The sequence below is a fragment of the Cariama cristata genome, unplaced genomic scaffold, assembly GCF_000690535.1.
Source record: "Cariama cristata isolate BGI_N322 unplaced genomic scaffold, ASM69053v1 scaffold8365, whole genome shotgun sequence".
NCBI lineage: Eukaryota > Metazoa > Chordata > Aves > Cariamiformes > Cariamidae > Cariama > Cariama cristata.
In genome coordinates this window covers 42989-60150 of record NW_009619215.1, presented here as the reverse complement: position 1 = coordinate 60150, position 17162 = coordinate 42989, and the positions used below count along the sequence as shown (strand labels likewise).

The 17162-nt window shown below is 42.7% G+C and overlaps 1 protein-coding gene across 2 annotated transcripts in view; it reads right to left on the bottom strand.

Moving 5' to 3' along the window:
• Positions 1-603: 603 nt before the first annotated feature.
• CAPN3 (calpain 3, (p94)) overlaps positions 604-17162 on the bottom strand; it is a 29076-nt gene continuing 12517 nt past the window's right edge. The window contains exons 7-24 of one of the 2 annotated variants that reach the window (XM_009701149.1): positions 15518-15601; positions 15046-15131; positions 14224-14301; positions 13617-13777; positions 12887-13056; positions 12232-12243; positions 10902-11110; positions 10146-10182; positions 9084-9101; positions 7856-7957; positions 6461-6538; positions 5708-5765; positions 5058-5122; positions 3941-4009; positions 3323-3401; positions 1661-1777; positions 1255-1313; positions 604-630 (exon numbers count right to left, since the gene is read on the bottom strand). In XM_009701149.1, the coding sequence (XP_009699451.1) occupies positions 604-630; positions 1255-1313; positions 1661-1777; positions 3323-3401; positions 3941-4009; positions 5058-5122; positions 5708-5765; positions 6461-6538; positions 7856-7957; positions 9084-9101; positions 10146-10182; positions 10902-11110; positions 12232-12243; positions 12887-13056; positions 13617-13777; positions 14224-14301; positions 15046-15131; positions 15518-15601 (1509 nt within the window). The remainder of the gene's footprint in view (positions 631-1254; positions 1314-1660; positions 1778-3322; positions 3402-3940; positions 4010-5057; positions 5123-5707; positions 5766-6460; positions 6539-7855; positions 7958-9083; positions 9102-10145; positions 10183-10901; positions 11111-12231; positions 12244-12886; positions 13057-13616; positions 13778-14223; positions 14302-15045; positions 15132-15517; positions 15602-17162) is intronic. The other variant, XM_009701150.1, reaches the window with a different exon arrangement.

Sequence of the window (17162 nt, the reverse complement as noted above, 5' to 3'; positions counted from 1 at the left end):
TTTGCTGAGGCACTAGACTAAGCTGTACCTAGGCATTGCAGTCTGTCATGTTTGCTTCCACTTTGCCAGTGCAGCTACATCCATGACAACAGAAGCTATCGTGATGCATAATATTAGTGTAATCTAGCACAATCTTATGTGAAATACTCAGTCAACATTATGAAGAGGCTGAAATGACAGTATCAAAAGCAGGACAAAGTGTTAATGACTAATTACAAGGTGGTAGTAAACACCTCTGACTTTCACAGTTCAGATACAGTCCCAGTTTTGCCTGTCTTGAGGGAAGACCTTTCCTGTTGTCAGCGTAAGCAGAATAACGATGCATGCTCCATGTCTTTACCATGCACAAGAAGCTTAATTCAGTCATCAATAAATTAATCCTTGTTGCTCAAAGGAAAATGTCAGGAAGTTATAAAAGTAGTTACAGAATACACGCACTGGTCTGTCTACTGGAGTATGGTTGTCTCCTTTTCCGAGAGCTTCTTTCCATGCGCTATTTGTCTTGGCGAGTGAAGCGTGTTGAACTTGGGGATGAATGGAGCTAGTTACTCAAAACAGAAGTCTCGAGTGTGTTGTTGATGGAGGTGGCCAGTGACTCCGGTGTTAGGCGTACATCGTGAGCTGCAGCCACTGAAAGAAGAGCTAGAATTAAAGGACGGAAGACTTGTTGGCATCATCCAAAAATTATATTGAGACACCACCATCTCTAGCTGGAAGGCAACTGCGTGCTGACGCTTAGTATGAAGTATAGTGGCAGCGGGGAATTTTGTCTCGGGCTTCTTGCTCGTATTCCTCCTTCCCTTGCAAAAAGTGAAGAGTTTTTTTATGGGCTCCCTAGCAGAAAATAGGCTTTTAAATTGAAACTTTCTAAGTCTTCTTAATAAGACTTTAAAAAGGTAAAAAAATATGTTAAACACCGTTATCAGTTAACACCATATCAGGAAGTTTGATTTAAATTGCCTCATTAAAAAAAATAATCTCAAAAGTTTTTTGAAGCACTTTAAAAAGGATATGAAGAGTCTGCAGCTGTGCCTCCACCAACTGGAGTCTGAGAGAGCAGCCTTTGCTGGCAGATCATGGATATTTTCCATGTAAAATTGGTAGCAAAATTTTTAGCAGGTTTTGCGTCCTCTCACCGATTGGATGACAATTTTAGACCCTCATAGGCTCCCTTGAGAACATGCGCAATGAATAATACAATTAAAATTCAGTATTGTGACATTATCTTAGAAATACCGGTATAAGGCAGTTTACCTCCAGGACATTAAGCTTAATGATGCCATCTCCGTCTTTATCAAAGGCGTGGAATGCCCCTAAAGCAAGGAAACAAAAATATATGGAGTAGATTAAATTACTGTGTGTGTAAAGGTGATCCCAGATAGCAAACCAGATTGTGCTCCTGTTATGTTATGCAAACCTGTGCAGGTATTTATTTAGGTGGTCAGCAAGTATTTCTACTGTGTTTTTCCTTAGTTAATACAAGGAGAATCACACCGGTTTCTTCTGTGTTTGTATGAGACAGCTGTCATAATTTAGGTTCCCTAAGAACATAATTATTAATACTATATATAGGCAGTATAGACTTTAAAAAAGCTTTGCTTTGAGTATGACAGTGCATTTTGGGGGCGAGGAGAGGAGTAAAACCGGGGCAGCCACTCACTGAACATGGCGTCCAGGCGCACGAAGCAGCAGATGAAGCTGTCGAAGTCGATGTTCATGTTCTTGTCGGCGTAGCGCATGGTGATGATGTCGTAGAGCTGGTTGTTCAGCCGAAACCCTGCAATGGATCAGAAATGGGGCGCGGCTGGGCTGCGGCCGGGGTGGGGGAAGCGCTGGTGCCAGTCAGGCCTCCAAGAGCAGTTTGGCTGTAGGCGCCTCCCAGGCCCAGCCGAGCCTCAGGCTGGAGGGTACTGCTGCAGCCACGTAATAAAACGAAGTAAAGCTGTAAGGAGCTTCCCTGTGTCCAGCTGCTTTCTTAAAACAGGAGTAACATTTTGAAATTACGATTTGGAAGGGCCGATAGCACGGGAGTTACCTCACGCTCTAAGTATGAAGAGGAGAGGTCTACACCGAAGCGTCTGCAGCTGAGCTAAGTCTGATAAGAGCAAAGCAACAAAAACTGGGCGTAACTCCTCACGTAAACGTGAGGTAGCTCCTCAGCGTGGTGTTACCGAAGTGTGGCACCGACTGCTGCAGCGTGCGACTGCGCTCCACACAGGGTCTGTCGTGATTCGGGTACTGCTGGTTGTCGGCTAAATGCAAGGTTATGCACAGCCTCTGTGCTGAAAGACTGAAGAATTTTTATTGTAAAATGTGTTCTTAGTTCTAAAGCCAGGGCAGGAGGTATTTAAAGAAATTTTTTTTTTTCATTGATCACTTTCCTGGTGAGAATAATATTTTCCTGGAAGATAAAAATGACTGGTATTTCTACTGCAGCAGTCGTCTAAATCCAGGTGTAGTTTTGTCCTTAGCAAAGGATCAAATCACAGATGATTTGTAAAGTACAAGATAGCCATCTGTTTCTATTCCTTGATGAACTGGTAACTGATGTGCCAAAATACTACTGAAGATGAAGCGTCACTGAAATCATCCCATCTGGGATTACAGTGATACTACAGATTTTCTGATTAAAGAAATCATCTTGCTCCCTTAGAGAGCTGGTAAAGACATTTGCTGGGGGAGGCCTGCTGTCCAGGGGAAGGAGCACGCCAGTGTGTTTGAGACAAGAAGCAAGAAAAGTGAAAAGCCGCTCTTTGCAGGATGAATTTCAGTAACTCCAAGTTTTGCAAAGAAACTTTCTTCTCACGGCACAGGTAGAAGAGGAGACTGAGCTCGCAGTGGCTTTAGTGCCTAAGAAGCATGAGCAGGACTCAAGAAATGTCCGTGCAGTTGCCTCTGATACAAACCTGGGTGTTAACCTGCTCCACCTCGGTTTCAGTGCCTGTACACTTGGGTTAAAGGTTTTCCGCTGTTCTTTGTTTGTTACCGACAGAAACATAAAGAATCCACAGCTTAAATGAGAGCAAATGTCCTCAGCACTCCCTGGTCCCCCTGAACAGCAGGACTCCGAGTGGGAGATCCTTAAGACAGCAGAGCGTCATTTACTGGAAAGTTTAAAGACCCGAAGAGATCTATTTGGTTGGCAAGACATACAAGGCTTGCCTTTTGGATATTTGAGAAGCTCTGTCAGGGGGAAAAAAAAAATTATTTTTTAATTTCTGTAGCGTCTGTCTTTAAAAGGCAGCATGGTGTTCCTGATCTCACCCTGTACTACATCAAACAAAATAAGGTTTCTTCAGCTGTTGGACACTGGGGGAAGTACCTGCATCCTTGACTGCATTGCGCATCTCGTAGCTGTTAATGGTTCCTGAATGATCCGTGTCATAATGCTTGAAAATTTTCTGGAAAAAGAAAAGAATACACAACAGAAATAAAAGCTTGTACTTCTGTGAATGTACCCGCTGACTGGATAAGGGATATGTGCCTCAGGCGCTTGGAGGCTTTTTTTTTCCTGCTGCTGGGCAGCCCGAGTTGTTCGCACAGAGCTCCTCTCCGTCACAAAGTAAGATAATTTAGATCCATACTATGAGAAGCAAAAAGTTTTCCCATAGAGACTCTCCTTGTTTGACTTGAGTTTACATTGTTAATCCTCTCTCTTGATTGTCCTAATTAAGCTATTTGTGAGGCCTGATTCTAGTTCCCATCATGCTCCTCCTTCAATTTGCATGCCTCTTACGTGAGTGCTGGTGCTTCAGAGGTTCAGGCTATTTGCTTAGGCTGTGAGTAGGATTGCAGGAGACATTGCTTTTCTTTTTAGAAGCTAATTTGCAATTTTTTTAGCTTTTTTTTTTTGTAGCGCATGTAGTGAGTTCTAGTTTTCCTATGTAGGCTTTTGCACTGCAGAAGCTGTGAAGAACAGTGCTGTGGATACCAGCAATACCTGCCAGCTTTTAATCTTGTCCCAGAGATGTCGAAACTCATCAAAGTTTATCTTCCCTGAGCCATCTGTCTGTGATGCAAACATTCAGGTAAAAAAACCACAATATTTTTAAGAGAAAACTATTTAAGTCTGCAACTACTGGTGAAGGGGTGAATGTGAAACTGAGTTCAGGATGTCCTCAGCATTAAGAGCTGGCTGAGCTGTGCAGTAAAATATTTGTGAACGTTTTGGCTATTGTGCATAGTGTTTTGTTTCAGAAGTGTGACGTACTATTAGTACTTTGTGTAGAGGCAAACACCTGGTATAGGAGTGAGGCTTGTTCCTGGACCTATTACAAAGTACGTGATCAGGATGTTTTAGTGGGCTCTTTCCAAATACCTTCAAATGTGTAGCTTACCCAACATTTTTAAGACAACTGAGCTTTATCCTAGAGTGAAGCTCTTTCTGCCTTGCTTAAAGTGAACTGAGATCTAAGCAAAAGGTTGAGAAAAATGTGTTTATGCTCCAATTATTATGGCTCTGGATTGTAGTTACAATTTTGTTCTGGTTATGTTTGAATGCGCTTATGTTCTCTCAAAATCATGCATTATGTCAAATGGAAAACTGAGTGATGTTGTATCAGAGGTAACCCCATATGGCATCTTGTAGTGCGTTTTATTATACTTGCTCTGAGGCAATTTCCATATGCGTTGCGTGCTAAGCACACAGTGGAATTATAAAGTGGAATAGATTATAAACGTGAAGATAAGAGAGAAATATAGTAAGTTTGTTGGCAAGAACTGTAGTTATGCTGAGTTTGTTTAAAAAAAAAATTTTACAAAAATTGTGCTTTGTACATGAGCTGGCCAGTCGCTGATACCTAAGGAAGGGTATCATACTGACTGACTTGTTCTGTAGTCTTCTGGTTTGGGATATTTTCATCTGCCAATTGTGCTGCTGTTGAGCTGAGTGGAGTTAAGACGTGCCAAACCAGGAATGCTGTGGTGTCTGACTGCAGACTATGCTGTACTGTTCTGCTTCCCTGGCTCACTAAGTTGTGTGTGTGTGGTGGTGGGAAACACAACCCAAGTGGACTGGTGTGCTATCAAGCACCCTTCTGTCACCAGAAAAAGGATACATCCATTAAAGCAATCATGCTGCGGCAGGATTCCAGTTCAAATCCTTCTGTCTTTAGGTCCTTATCTGAAATAAATCATCCCAGGTGAAAACAGATCATGCAAGTAAGCAAGAGCTTCTTCCTTTTAGGTGTAACTCTTCTCAAAGCAGAAGCCAAACCTACTTCCTTCATCCAGTAAGAGAAATCTGAAAAGGCTCCTATGTAATGTTATTGCTTGTTAATTAGAAATTACTTCTCTTAACCTGTTATATGCAAGAAAAACCTCTGGAAAACTCTAAAAGGTAACTAAGCAAGGCCAGGGTCTGTAGGCTAGATTTTGCTAAACAGGGAGAAAGGGCTGCCTCTCCATTAAAATTATTTTTTTTTAAGGGACATTTGCACACTGTTAGAGATGCTATATTAACCTGTGTGGTGCTTCCAATGAACACTTGCTCATTTCTGTGTTAACAGTACTGGATCACTTGTAGAGAGCATCTCTATGAAAAGTTCAGCTCGCTAAAGTCTTGGATGCAAAGTCCGTGGAAGTCTAACTAGGAAATTTATGAGTTTGAAACGGTAAATAATTTTTTGAGTGCAACTTGAGGATGGAGGTTTACGTTGTATCACGGATTTCTTTGTCCAGGGTTACTCAAAAACATGCTCAAACTCACGTTTTTTTACGACGTTGTTGAGAACATTCCTGAGTTCTTCAGCATTGATCTCCATGTCCTGGTGGGAAATGTGGTGAGAACATCATTAATTACAACAATCCTTATTAAGCAGATCATTTTATGGATGGACATGCTAAAAGTATGAAGTCTTTGGTCACTTTTCAGTACGGCATATACATGCTTCAAACTAGAGAGCCTTCTAGTTCATATAAACATTTGTCCAACTCTTTCTTGGGGCTGCAGTACAAGGTAGGTCTAAAGTTACCATATAGTGCTTACTAAACTACAACTAGAAGAACGACCAGTAATTTCAAGCAACTGTCAAACCAAAAAGCAAACTATGAAAAATCCCTGTAACCCATTTGCAGCCTCTTGATTTGTGCAGTTCGTTGATCTGTTTTTACTTTTAACTTCCCTCATTAAGCACATACTGGATGGCATTGAATTTCTAACTTGTTTATACATGCTATGCAAAATAGCATCTTCTAGTAGTGATAGAAGTAAAAGCCTGAATTTAAATAAGGCTCCCTTGTACACAATGGGAAAGCTTACATGCACATAGGAGGATCGCTATATGCTTAATTGGATTGTGACTTGATTTGGCTTAGCTTCAGATATCTAAGGAAATTTGATGGAAGAAAATTCAAAGGAAACTTTAAAATTCAATGTTTTGAATCGGTGAAGCAGTTGTTTTAGGTGCTGTTGTGACTAGGCTGCTTGGATGGCAGAGACAGGGATCGGTTGCATACTCACATCCCCTGCGATCTGTCGGAAAATATTCCTGAACTGTTTTTCCTCTTCACTCCCCTCGCGTGCTTTTGTTGAAGAACGCTGAAAAGAGACCGGCAAAGAGGAGATAAATACATCTGTTGCCCAGCAGGGATGGGAAGGGCCCGGACGGCTCACTTGCCCTCGTGCCGGGGAACCTCTTGGTGAATCTGGAGGTCTTCGGAGGAACAGGTCATCCTCCTGTTCCTTTCCCCCTTTTTTTGGTTAAATGTGTTCCTTGGCAAAACTGCTGAGTATTTAATTTCATTCCATTGCTCTCCTTTCTTTTGGAAGGAGCCTAAATGATTACTTTCACTGACAGATGTTTAATTTTTCATTTCAAAACATTGCAAAGGAGAAGTTTGGAGCAGAAGAGCTGTATCTGCGCCATAGCTGCCCTGTGGGCTACGAATTGACCACAGGGACTCAGGCTTGAGAGTTCTTTGTGATGTGGGGGGGCCCTTGCTGGAGACAAGTAGCATGCGAGACAGAGGAAAACGATGGAAGTGAAGCTTTCTCAGACCCATGCAAAAAGCAATCCTGAACTCTGAAGCTGATACTGAAAAAAGAAACTATTCTATTTTACACACCAACACCCCCCCAATATTAAATTACAGGAATTATGTGTAACAAAATAAAGTGAATTTCTTGGCTTAGTTCTTATTTTTCTTTGTCTAAATACGGAGGATAACTAAGACTGGTTCTCACTTTGCCACCTGCACGCTCTGGCAGCCGTGCAGGGGAGCAGCACGCTCCCTGTGAGCGGGCACTCAAGCCGTGCCTCCAGATGCCACGAGCCTGGGTGCAGGGTCTGGCTGTTGCATTTTGCATCCTGCAGGCAGGAACTCCGAATTCGCTACCCCGTTTTCCTCCTCTCGGGTAGTGAGAGAAAAGAGGAGGGGTGCAAGATCTCCTGGGTTTACTTGTCCTTTTTTTTCCTCTGGCCAACGAGAACTGGTATAGGGATGTGTAATTTGTAACGAGGAGAGGCTGTGATCATTGCCAGGAGCTCCTGAAGCCCCTCGAGCGTGATTTATGCGTGTGCCCTGTGTCAAGCTGAGCAAGAGTGGATTGAACTGTGCTGCTTGTGAGGAAGGGGTCTCTCACGGCTGGGATCCCTCTATGAGAGGGCAACCAGGAGATGTTTTCAAGCAACTAAATCCTCCAGCACAGGTGTTAGATAACTGGAGGGATAGTCTCTGTTAGCTCATGCTCGTTAGATCCACATAAACCAGATGTAAGTTATGGTAAGATTTGATGAAGAAGAGCCGTTACGTATCTTAGGAGACTTCTTTGCCCTGTTCCTGTGCTCTCCCCAGCCACTCTTTCACGCTAGCCAGACCCAGCCCTATTTCCCCCTTTGCCACTTGCTGCAGAAACCTTTTTCTCATCTATGTCGTTTTTTTCACCATCTTTGCTGTCATCTTCATCTGCTGTCAGCTCCTTATTGCTGTTTGCTCTGTCGGAAACAAAGATGATAGGCTAGAAGAAGAAGAAGAGAGCAAAAGAGAAATGGAAATTACACAAGAAATAGTGGAAGGGAAAATATTTGGCCACAACCATTCTGTGGTGAAGCGCATGCAGCAACAGCTCCGGCCCCTGAGCGCATGATGGGAGAAGCCAGTCGGGATTGAAAGAAAAGAAAGAAAAAACAAAAAAGGTGGAAGAATTTCAGAAGTTACCGCTCTCCGTATACTAAAAAAGCTGCAAAAGTCTTTTTGCAAAATAGTGCGCTTTCTTGTTTGTATCTTTCCTTTCCATAAAGTCAGTAACTGTTTAAACGTTGGGGTTTTTTTCTGTGTTTGTTTTTAGCAAAATAGGCCTCCCAGATTCTTGATTCTGTTAAAATGGTGAACTGGCCCCTCTTTATGAAGGATGGTAGCACTGAAAACAAACAGTATCTGTATCCTACACAGAAAAGGAGGATTTCTGTAGGAGGGTGTTAGTGATGCAAAGCATATATTCTTTCTCTGCATCAATTCTTGAAGCATTCAGCTGTAAGCAGTCACGTGCAATTGTTCTGTTTTAGTGCATTTAAAACAAGGAAAGCTGGTACAAGATGTGAACATGTCACCCTAGAGTATTAATTGCAATCAGCCTGTTTTGAGATTAAAATGTCTGACTACGTTTTCAAGGTCCTAAACGTGTCATGTAGAATCGAAGGGAGAATCCTGGACTTTAGTGAGCAGAAACTCCAGAAAGAGGAGTAGCTGCATTAGGCAATAGAAAGGAAACGTGAGGTCCCATGTCTGGAGAAGGGGTGCTTTTCACCAGAAAGGGGTGTCAGGGTGCCTGTGGAGGGGCAGGCAGGAAGGGCAGTTTGAGCAACCCAGAGGATCAAGCTTACAAAGCTGAAAAGTTTCTGTTGCCCTTTCGCCACCCCCTTGAGTGAGAAGGGGTATATGATGCTAATGCTATTTCATTGGAATTTAGTGCAGGAAGACAGAGATCTTTGCTGCCTGCAATGGTCCCTTATCCAGTGCCCTTCATTAACTAGGTCGGTTTCCAGATGCAGAGAAATCGTGATTCCAAAGAACTTTGTTCATGCTGCATGCATTGCACGTGCTCGTTGCTTTACTGGCACATAGCACGTTGCACAAGTACCCACCTTGCCCTTTTTCTTCTTCTGTACAAAAAGAGACAAAATTAAAAACAAACAAAAATTGTGTTTAAACAGAATTAGATAATTTACCCAGACTATGCAGAGCCGATGTTAAAGTTTTTTTTTCTCTTGCCCTTTCTCACATTTATTTTTCCCATTCCTATATTCATACAGTTTTTTCTCATTTCCTATATTCATACAGTTTTCAGATCTCTAAAAAATGAGGGAAAATGCACCCACCAAGAAATTGCATACTGAAAGACAGAAATTGCAGAAACCAGAGCAAAACTGTGCCCCATCTCACCTAGGGCTTTGCTTGAATAAAATCTCTACTGTACCTTTAGCTCTGACTACTCCTTTTCTTTTTCCCAACCAGTCAGTGCAGTGGAGATTGGACTTTTGTGCCCACAGATCAATGTTATCTGAAGTGGCAATTAAATTCCACCAGATCTGGACAGATATTTTGTTGTGACAGCAAACAAAAGGGGAACATTTCTGAGCAAGGTTTGACGGAGCTCAGTTCTGTGCAAAAGCATTTTCTCTGATTCCCCCCCCCCATGCTAATTGTATTGTTAGCTCTAGTATATTCCCACAAAGATTTGTAAAGCCTCAGGGTGAAGAGTTAGAGCTCGTCATGGATGTTAGTTTGAATCAGAGTATCATTAAGATCCCTTTCCAGAACGCATGTACATCAAAATAAGGTACTTTTTTCTTTATTAGGTGAGATACCAATTTCACAAACAAAATATCTTGGAGCACAGAGCTAGGCCTCCCCTGCAAATGAATAATCTCCATTGTTGGAGGCAAAGGCAATGCTTAGCATCCAGCTTCTTTATGCCAGGAGCAGATTTCATATCTGGCAAAAGATTTTGGTCTGACCAAATCAGAAAGTAGTGTAAATAAACAAGTGTTAATAGAAATACCTTGGTGATAAAAATTGTGAGAGTTTATGCTAAAGGAGCTGTCTTGTGGCTGCAAATGGTTTCCTGCTGTAGGTTTCCCTAGATGGGATGCTCCTCCTCTGCCTACCCCTATTCAGGTACAAAAGAGGCCCAGGACAGTACTTACCGATGGACGCTCTGCCTCAATCATGTTTTCAACCTCTCTAGAAGAAAGCAGAAAGTAAATAAATCAGGAAAGTGACTGTTCCCAAGGTTGTTTGTTTCTGTAGCTGGTTTGTAAGCAGCCACTTGACCTTTCCAAACAGCCAGCAGTGTGGGCTGGCTTCCAAGCATGACAGCTGTAGGCTCTAGATGTAGCTTTTTCGCAGTTTGAGCTGAGCATCCCAAGTACCACTTCCAGGAGAGCTCCTGCCTGGTTTACTCCTCTAAAGAGCCTTGGTAAACACTGAACTCGGACAGCTGGGAGTAAAACAGAAGCTGTTTGGCCTACGTAGATTGACACTGGCTGCAATTTTATTGAGCTCTGGGAAACTAGTTGAAGAGCAGGATGGAAAAGAAATAACTACCTACTTCGATGTTTCATTTGTGACTGAGATTAGATCTAGTTCAATGATCTGTCTGGCCAAAACTTCAGCCAGTGGCACATAGCAATAAAACCCAAATAGGTTCAGTTTCGTTATTAAAAATGCCTAATGGTGTGTTTACAAAGGATATCCTGCAAGCGGTAAACTTCTCCAAAGACAATTCAAAGCAGGCTCTTGTTAGACTACAAGGGAAGCTTGGGGAAATGAGTTTGCAGCTTGCAGTTTCTAATGAGGTTAAGAAAATTAAAAACAGGGTGTAGCAAACTGGGAACATGACTACAGCAGACTAGCGAGGTCACCTCCACCTTTACAGCCAGATAAATGGATCTGCAACTTACTCTGAAAGACTTCTTTTCTCTGAGAAGACCCTCAGGATGAATTCTCCCTCCTGGTGGGGTTCATATGTTGATGGGATGATGACGTACTCGCTGGGAGGTAAACGGAAGCGCTCAGAGATTTCTCGCATGTTTATGTAGGTCTTACTTCTAGCTTTGGAGGCATTGTAGAGGAAAAAATCCTTTTGCAAGTGGTGTTTATTACCATGCATCTGCAGAACGAATGAGTCAATTTGTCTTCAAGGAAGTCTTACCCATTCCCCTTGTCATGCGGGCAGTACGTGACGTGGCTGGGACAGCAAACAGAAAGGAAGCAAGCAGGGAGCTAATGAGGGATGCTAGCTGGTAACAGATACGGAGTCTGTCGCCTTTAAGTCACCCCTGGCTGGGTCTAGCTGGCTTCTGAGGGCTGCTCCAGGGCCACCTGCAGAGCGTTGGCCGACTTCTGCTGTGTAGGCACTTTTATCTGACTATTTTTTTGAATGCTATGTTGTGTGTAACCAAAATTCAGCTACCTTCCTTGGAGGGTGGCACAGCACAGAATGGTATATTGAAACTCCTACATTCAGTGTGGTAAGGTGAAGGTGCTTTCAGTGGAAACGTGTCCGTGCTTGGACAAGACGTGATCTCTGTATCTGCTGAAGACACATGATGATCAAACATTGCATTGGTTCAGATACGAAGATAAAGCCAAGAATTGTGGGCTAAGAACACTTACAGGGTGCTTTCTGTAGAAATAACCACCTGTAAAACAGTCAGCAGAAACAGCATTCAGACTGTCATCTTCATGTTTTCCAGGTAACACAGCCTTCAGGTAAGCTTGTTTGCAAAACTTGTGATGCCAATGATTCAGGTACCAGCAGGCTCAAAAACTGAATCTTTGTACTTTTAATATGTTTTCTTCAATGCCTGAGAATACCATTGATTTTTCCAAACAAATGCTAAGACTATAGAGAAAACTCTGTGGCTGCAGGATATTGGCATTATTTGCAGGAGGAGATGGAAGTGGTTTAGAGTGGTTCTACACGGAGTGCAAAGGCAAAGTGCTCCCTGACCGACCGTGCAAGCCATGGCCAGGTCTCCACAGAATAGAAAAGAAGGTCTGAGGAAAAGGTGCAAGTGAAAAGGGGGTGCGAGTGAGAAGGAACTTAAAATTACTTGCAAAATGTTACTTATAAACACTCAAAGCAGAAAGGTTAGCAGTTTCACTTCTGTTACATCCCTGAAAACAAACTTGACAGGACAGGTTTCTGCTGATTTGCGGACAGGCACAAGGGTAGCAGTAGCTGTGAGTATACACCAAGGTGTCAATCTGCCTCCATTCTGCTCATACCTCTTTGGGCACCTTAGGGAGAAACAAAGAGAAGAAACGATCAGAGCTGCTAGGTGAGTTCACTTGTTTATAGATCGCACGGAAGGGCGTTCACATAGATTTCTGGGGATAAGGCCAGTAATTAAATTGCCCCAAGTTAGACAAATATTCGAAGCAATTTCCCTCTTCCTTTCTAGATTTCTTGGGATCTACTTGAGATCCATTAAGATCTGAAATCCATATGTTTGTGCAAGGGACTGAGTAAACTGTCGTCTTCATGAGGTTGATAGCAGGGACAGAAGTTAATCGCTACATATGTGTCTTGGACATCTGTTTCCTTTTTTACACTATTCTGCCAATGAAATGTTTAGTTTCAGCAAGGATGAAAGGGACATTGAAGAATATATGGGAAAGACTATGTTAAAATCTGACATTAAGTCACTATAAAAGCCTAAAAAGTGTGTTACTTATAGATGGAGTAAACCCTGAGGTTACTATGGTCTGAATGGTTACAAAGCCTTGAATTTCCTTGCTCTCTTCCAGGTTTCCTCCGAGTTCCTTGCAAAGTAAAAATTGCAATTCATGTAATCAGGCTGAATGATTCAGTGACTCCTGGTAAACGCATACTGTCAGGATTTGTGACTATGGTGTAAAGAACAAAGTCTAGAGCTGGTACCTCGTAGATGGCAAAGCCAATGGTGTACAGGTTGGCTCCCAGCTTGCGTTCTTTCCTCCTGTTTTTCTGCATCAGTGCGACAAGGAAGCTGCAAATAACCTCTTCATCCTCAGGATCATCATCTTCCTCCAGGAGCTTCAAGCGATACTGGGGATTGGTCCAAAATGTATCTGTGAAATCCCACCAACAACCCAAAGCAAACATGTAAAGCTTCAGCTTTCTAATGACACTCATGATCAAAGAGAACTTTTAAGTTCCCTGCCTGTGGCTCCCGTGGGAAAGGTTAAAATTGGTCTAATACGTATATATATATATTTTTTTTTTAACATGTTGTGGGTTTTACAAAGTTGTAACAAAACTGCATAGCAAAGTAAGATATAAAATGAAGAATGGGCATCTGACAACCTTACAAAGCACCTAAAACTATCAGAAAGTGGATTTCCCAAGTGAAATCTAACTGTTAGAGTGAAATCGATCTCTCTCATCTTACTTGGGGCACTGTGAAGTATTAGAACAATGATTTATCTTTGCCAGGCCTGACTTTTGGGCTTACGAGGTGCTGTCACAAACAGTGACAGAAGATTTCCAGCTACAAAATTGCATGCTTTGTTCACTGAGGAAGCGCGGCCTTTCCTATGGTCGAGCTCAGATCAGACTGTGGTATGACAGCCTGTAGGATCTAATACAGTCCCCATCAAAGAGGCCGTATCTCTCAAGACCCATTGCTCACCTGGATAATTGCGGCAACCTCCAGCTGAGCAGCCTCTCACCCAGCGCCCTTCGTTGACGGACACAGTCCAGGTCTGGAGTTTATCAGCTTCCAGTGTATCAGGTGTGAGGTTACAGATCTCGAGTTTTGTGAAGTGTCTCATGAAATCTTCAAACGATATCCTGGAGGAATTGAGGAGAAACTGAGCCCAAATGGATTTATGTGGTGGGCGGTTGTCTGAAAGATGCTGGTGAGGGGGATACTGCCGCTATTAGGGCAGGTTTGCAGTGGGAGCAAAGTGATTTTCTAGTGCATTTGGCCTGTTGGGTTGGTCAGTTAATGAAGGTGCAGCTCCAAACTGGGGGGAAACTGGGCTGAGAGGATGGTACTTAGGAAGAGTGATGGAGAGCTTGTGGAAGTGTAGGATAATTAGGAGGACTGGGCTGGTGGCACTCAATAAACCCTGGTGGGAAACTGAAGGGATTGCAGAGCTGGGCTTATTGGGAATATGAAGGGGAAGAGGGAATACTGCAGTGGTTTTAGCAGATTTAAGTCGTGTAGTGTGATTCATTTTTGCTATGGTTGCATATCTCGTGGAGAAGCACAGGTTTTTGTCTGATACTCTCACCAGAACTCCCCATCCTCCATGATCTTGTGCTGCAGGCGGGTTTTCTCTGCTTCGTTAACGAAGTTCCACTCCTCTGACCTTGAAAGGAGTAAACAAGCTAGATTAGGATTTGCAATACAGTTTTAATTAGAATTTCTACTCTTCACTTTAAGCCTTGTAGAGCAGAGAATCAAGAGTCATCTTGCTACATCCATACAATTTTGCCTTTGTGAGCCTTGCAACCATTTGTTCTCAATGCTACCCTCCTCTCCACATGCCCAAATAAAAAAGCAATTGCTCTACTTCTCTCTGCCTTCCCTTCAGACCTCCTCTTAGCAGCTCTCAAAAACATGCTGAACTGTGTTCATTTTATTTAGTTTGAAGAAAAAAGTGTTTGCAGACTCTCATTTCTGGAGTAGCTATTGAAATTCCTTTTAGTAAAACCTAATGAGAAGCTTTATCCAAACTCGCCCATGTACTGACATCCTGCTTCATCCAGTTCTTTCATAGCTTAAAAGATTTTTCTAGTGTCACATCTTGTTTTGAAAATGGACATTGCTGACCTTGCTAGACAGTAAAATCAGATTGACTGTGCCATTAGAGTAGACTTTCTCTTAACTTCCATTGATTAAAGCCCCTCTTAACTTCTTTTTTAGGCACTCTTTTCATTTTACAGCTTCAGCTAAGCACTCAACTATGATCAGCTTCAAAGTGCATGTGTCAAAACGACAGCAAGGACAATTCAGATGCCACATTGTTAAATGTTAGGGTCATGCATAAGGGCAAATAAAGCTGCAATTATTTTTTTTTTTTACATATCACGTGAAGCTCTGTTTTACTCACTTGTCACTCCAAGGTCCATTCCATTCCACCTGCCCCCAGGGGTTTCTCAGCCTTACCAGACGTATTTTTTCCCCTTTAAATGTTGTCTAATTGAAAAAGAACACAAGAATAAACTGAGAGTAGGTTCAAAAGGAAATGTTCTGCCTGTCAAATCGCTGATACCAGCTCCTCCAGCGATGGTGTTCTCCTGGGCCATTACCCAGCCTGACCTGCCTGGGGTGAGTGCGGGAAGGCTGTAAGACCAGGGGGTGGCCAGCTGTGCCCACCTTTGCCCAAGAGGTGGAATATCCATTTCCCCAGAAAGCCAAAACTTGGACATGTTTGTTTCTCCACAAGACTTTCATTTATTGAAATAGGAATTTTGTTTCCTTAGCTCCTACCCCCCCCCCCCCTCATAGCTTTGCTGACATGCACGGTGCTGGCCAGTGTAGAGCACAGCTGCCCATAGCTGGAGGAAAGGGCCTGTACGTACCTCTTCCACAGCCGTGACAGAGTAGGCATGACCTTTGACGAGCCCACAAGACATCCGGGTTTCATACTGCATTGGCATTATGGTCTGTTAGAGAGACAAGAGAAAAACTTGTAAGAGTCACGCAAAGCTTGGCTGGCTGCTGTAAGGCAGGTATTGCCAGCCGGGGCTTTTGGCGGGAGGATGGCACCCTTCAGGTGACAGGGGTTTTTGTCTTGTTCTCTTCTTTGAGTTTGCCAAGGTAGCCAAGCTTAGTGTCCGCAGAATGAGTGTTGTTGGTTAGAAAGGATTGAAACACGAACTAAAAAAGGAAAAAGTTAATAATATAAATTGGAAAGGACATTCTGTAATTTACTTTTTCCCTTTGTGTAGGTTACTGCTTTTTGCACTCAGAACATGCTAGCATATAGCATGCTTAATCAAAATAATTAGACTATTACCCCTTTCTGGGGTAGAATGTTCCTGTATGGCTCAGTCAGGTTATTACACGTTAACTGGAAACATCAGAGCAGATCAACACCTAGAAGAATACTTTCAGCTTTACACATGGCTTCTATCTTATCACAATGGCGCTAAAGCACCCTATTTAATACACTGTTCCTACTAAATCACGCTATTTTTTAAAAATTAATTTCCTCTGGAAACATACATTTAATTCCATAATCATTAAAAATCCTCATGATTGATATTGTTTCCAATGGACATTCAGGAAGGGCATAGCTTTCTTCAGCAGTGTGTTGCTTAGGTGTAAATACATTTGCTATCTTGGTAATCGGCTGTTGGTGTGTCTGGATTTTTATTTGCAAATCTCAGAATGCCATTTGTTTGGGAGAGAAAGAATTGAGAGCAAGGTGGTGGGTGCAGACATTCTGCTGTACTTGTAGGACAGATCAGCGAGATGGGAGGAAAGGGAAGGCTCTGCTACGCACGCGTGGACCATGTGCGAAACTTCCCCTCCTCGGTTACGTCTGTCACTGAGAGATGACTGCAAGGCCCTGCCGGTAACTCTACCACCCCTTCCTGGCACATCTGAGGGCATGAGAAAGGCAGTGCTGGAAACGGAGAATTAGTAAGGTCACATGGATACGTTCTCAGCTTGCACAGGGAGGATCTCATTCAAATATTTCCTGGCTGTCGCAATTATTTTCCATTATTTCCCTTCTGCTCCTGTTTCTCTTTTTTTTTTTTTTTCTTTTTTTCCTCGTTGCTCCTATTTCCATAGTTTCTATGCCTATAACCTCATATCAATTTCCTTTTTTCTTTTTTCATTTCTACTCACATTGTTGCCATCATTACTTATCAGAACCTCTTTCTCTCTTTTCTGTTTAAGAATATTAAGTTCTGCTGGTGCCCTGGGCCACCTCTGAAGTGCTTCTAAAGCCTGCACTATCTGCCTCTTTCCATCAAGAATCATGACTTTTTTTTTCTGGTGATGGCCCAGGAATGTCTAATAACCAGCAGCACAACGGCTGCTGGGGCAGCAACTATAGAAAGCATTTTGCAACCTTCTTTCAGCAAACAGTCACTGGGGAGGAAATTTCCCCCAAAATATGGGTGATTTGGGCAGCCGTGCTTGCAAAACAAGACAGTCACACTGGGCTCTCCTGAAGAATTACACCATTTCAGTCTTTTAGGAAGACTAAATATG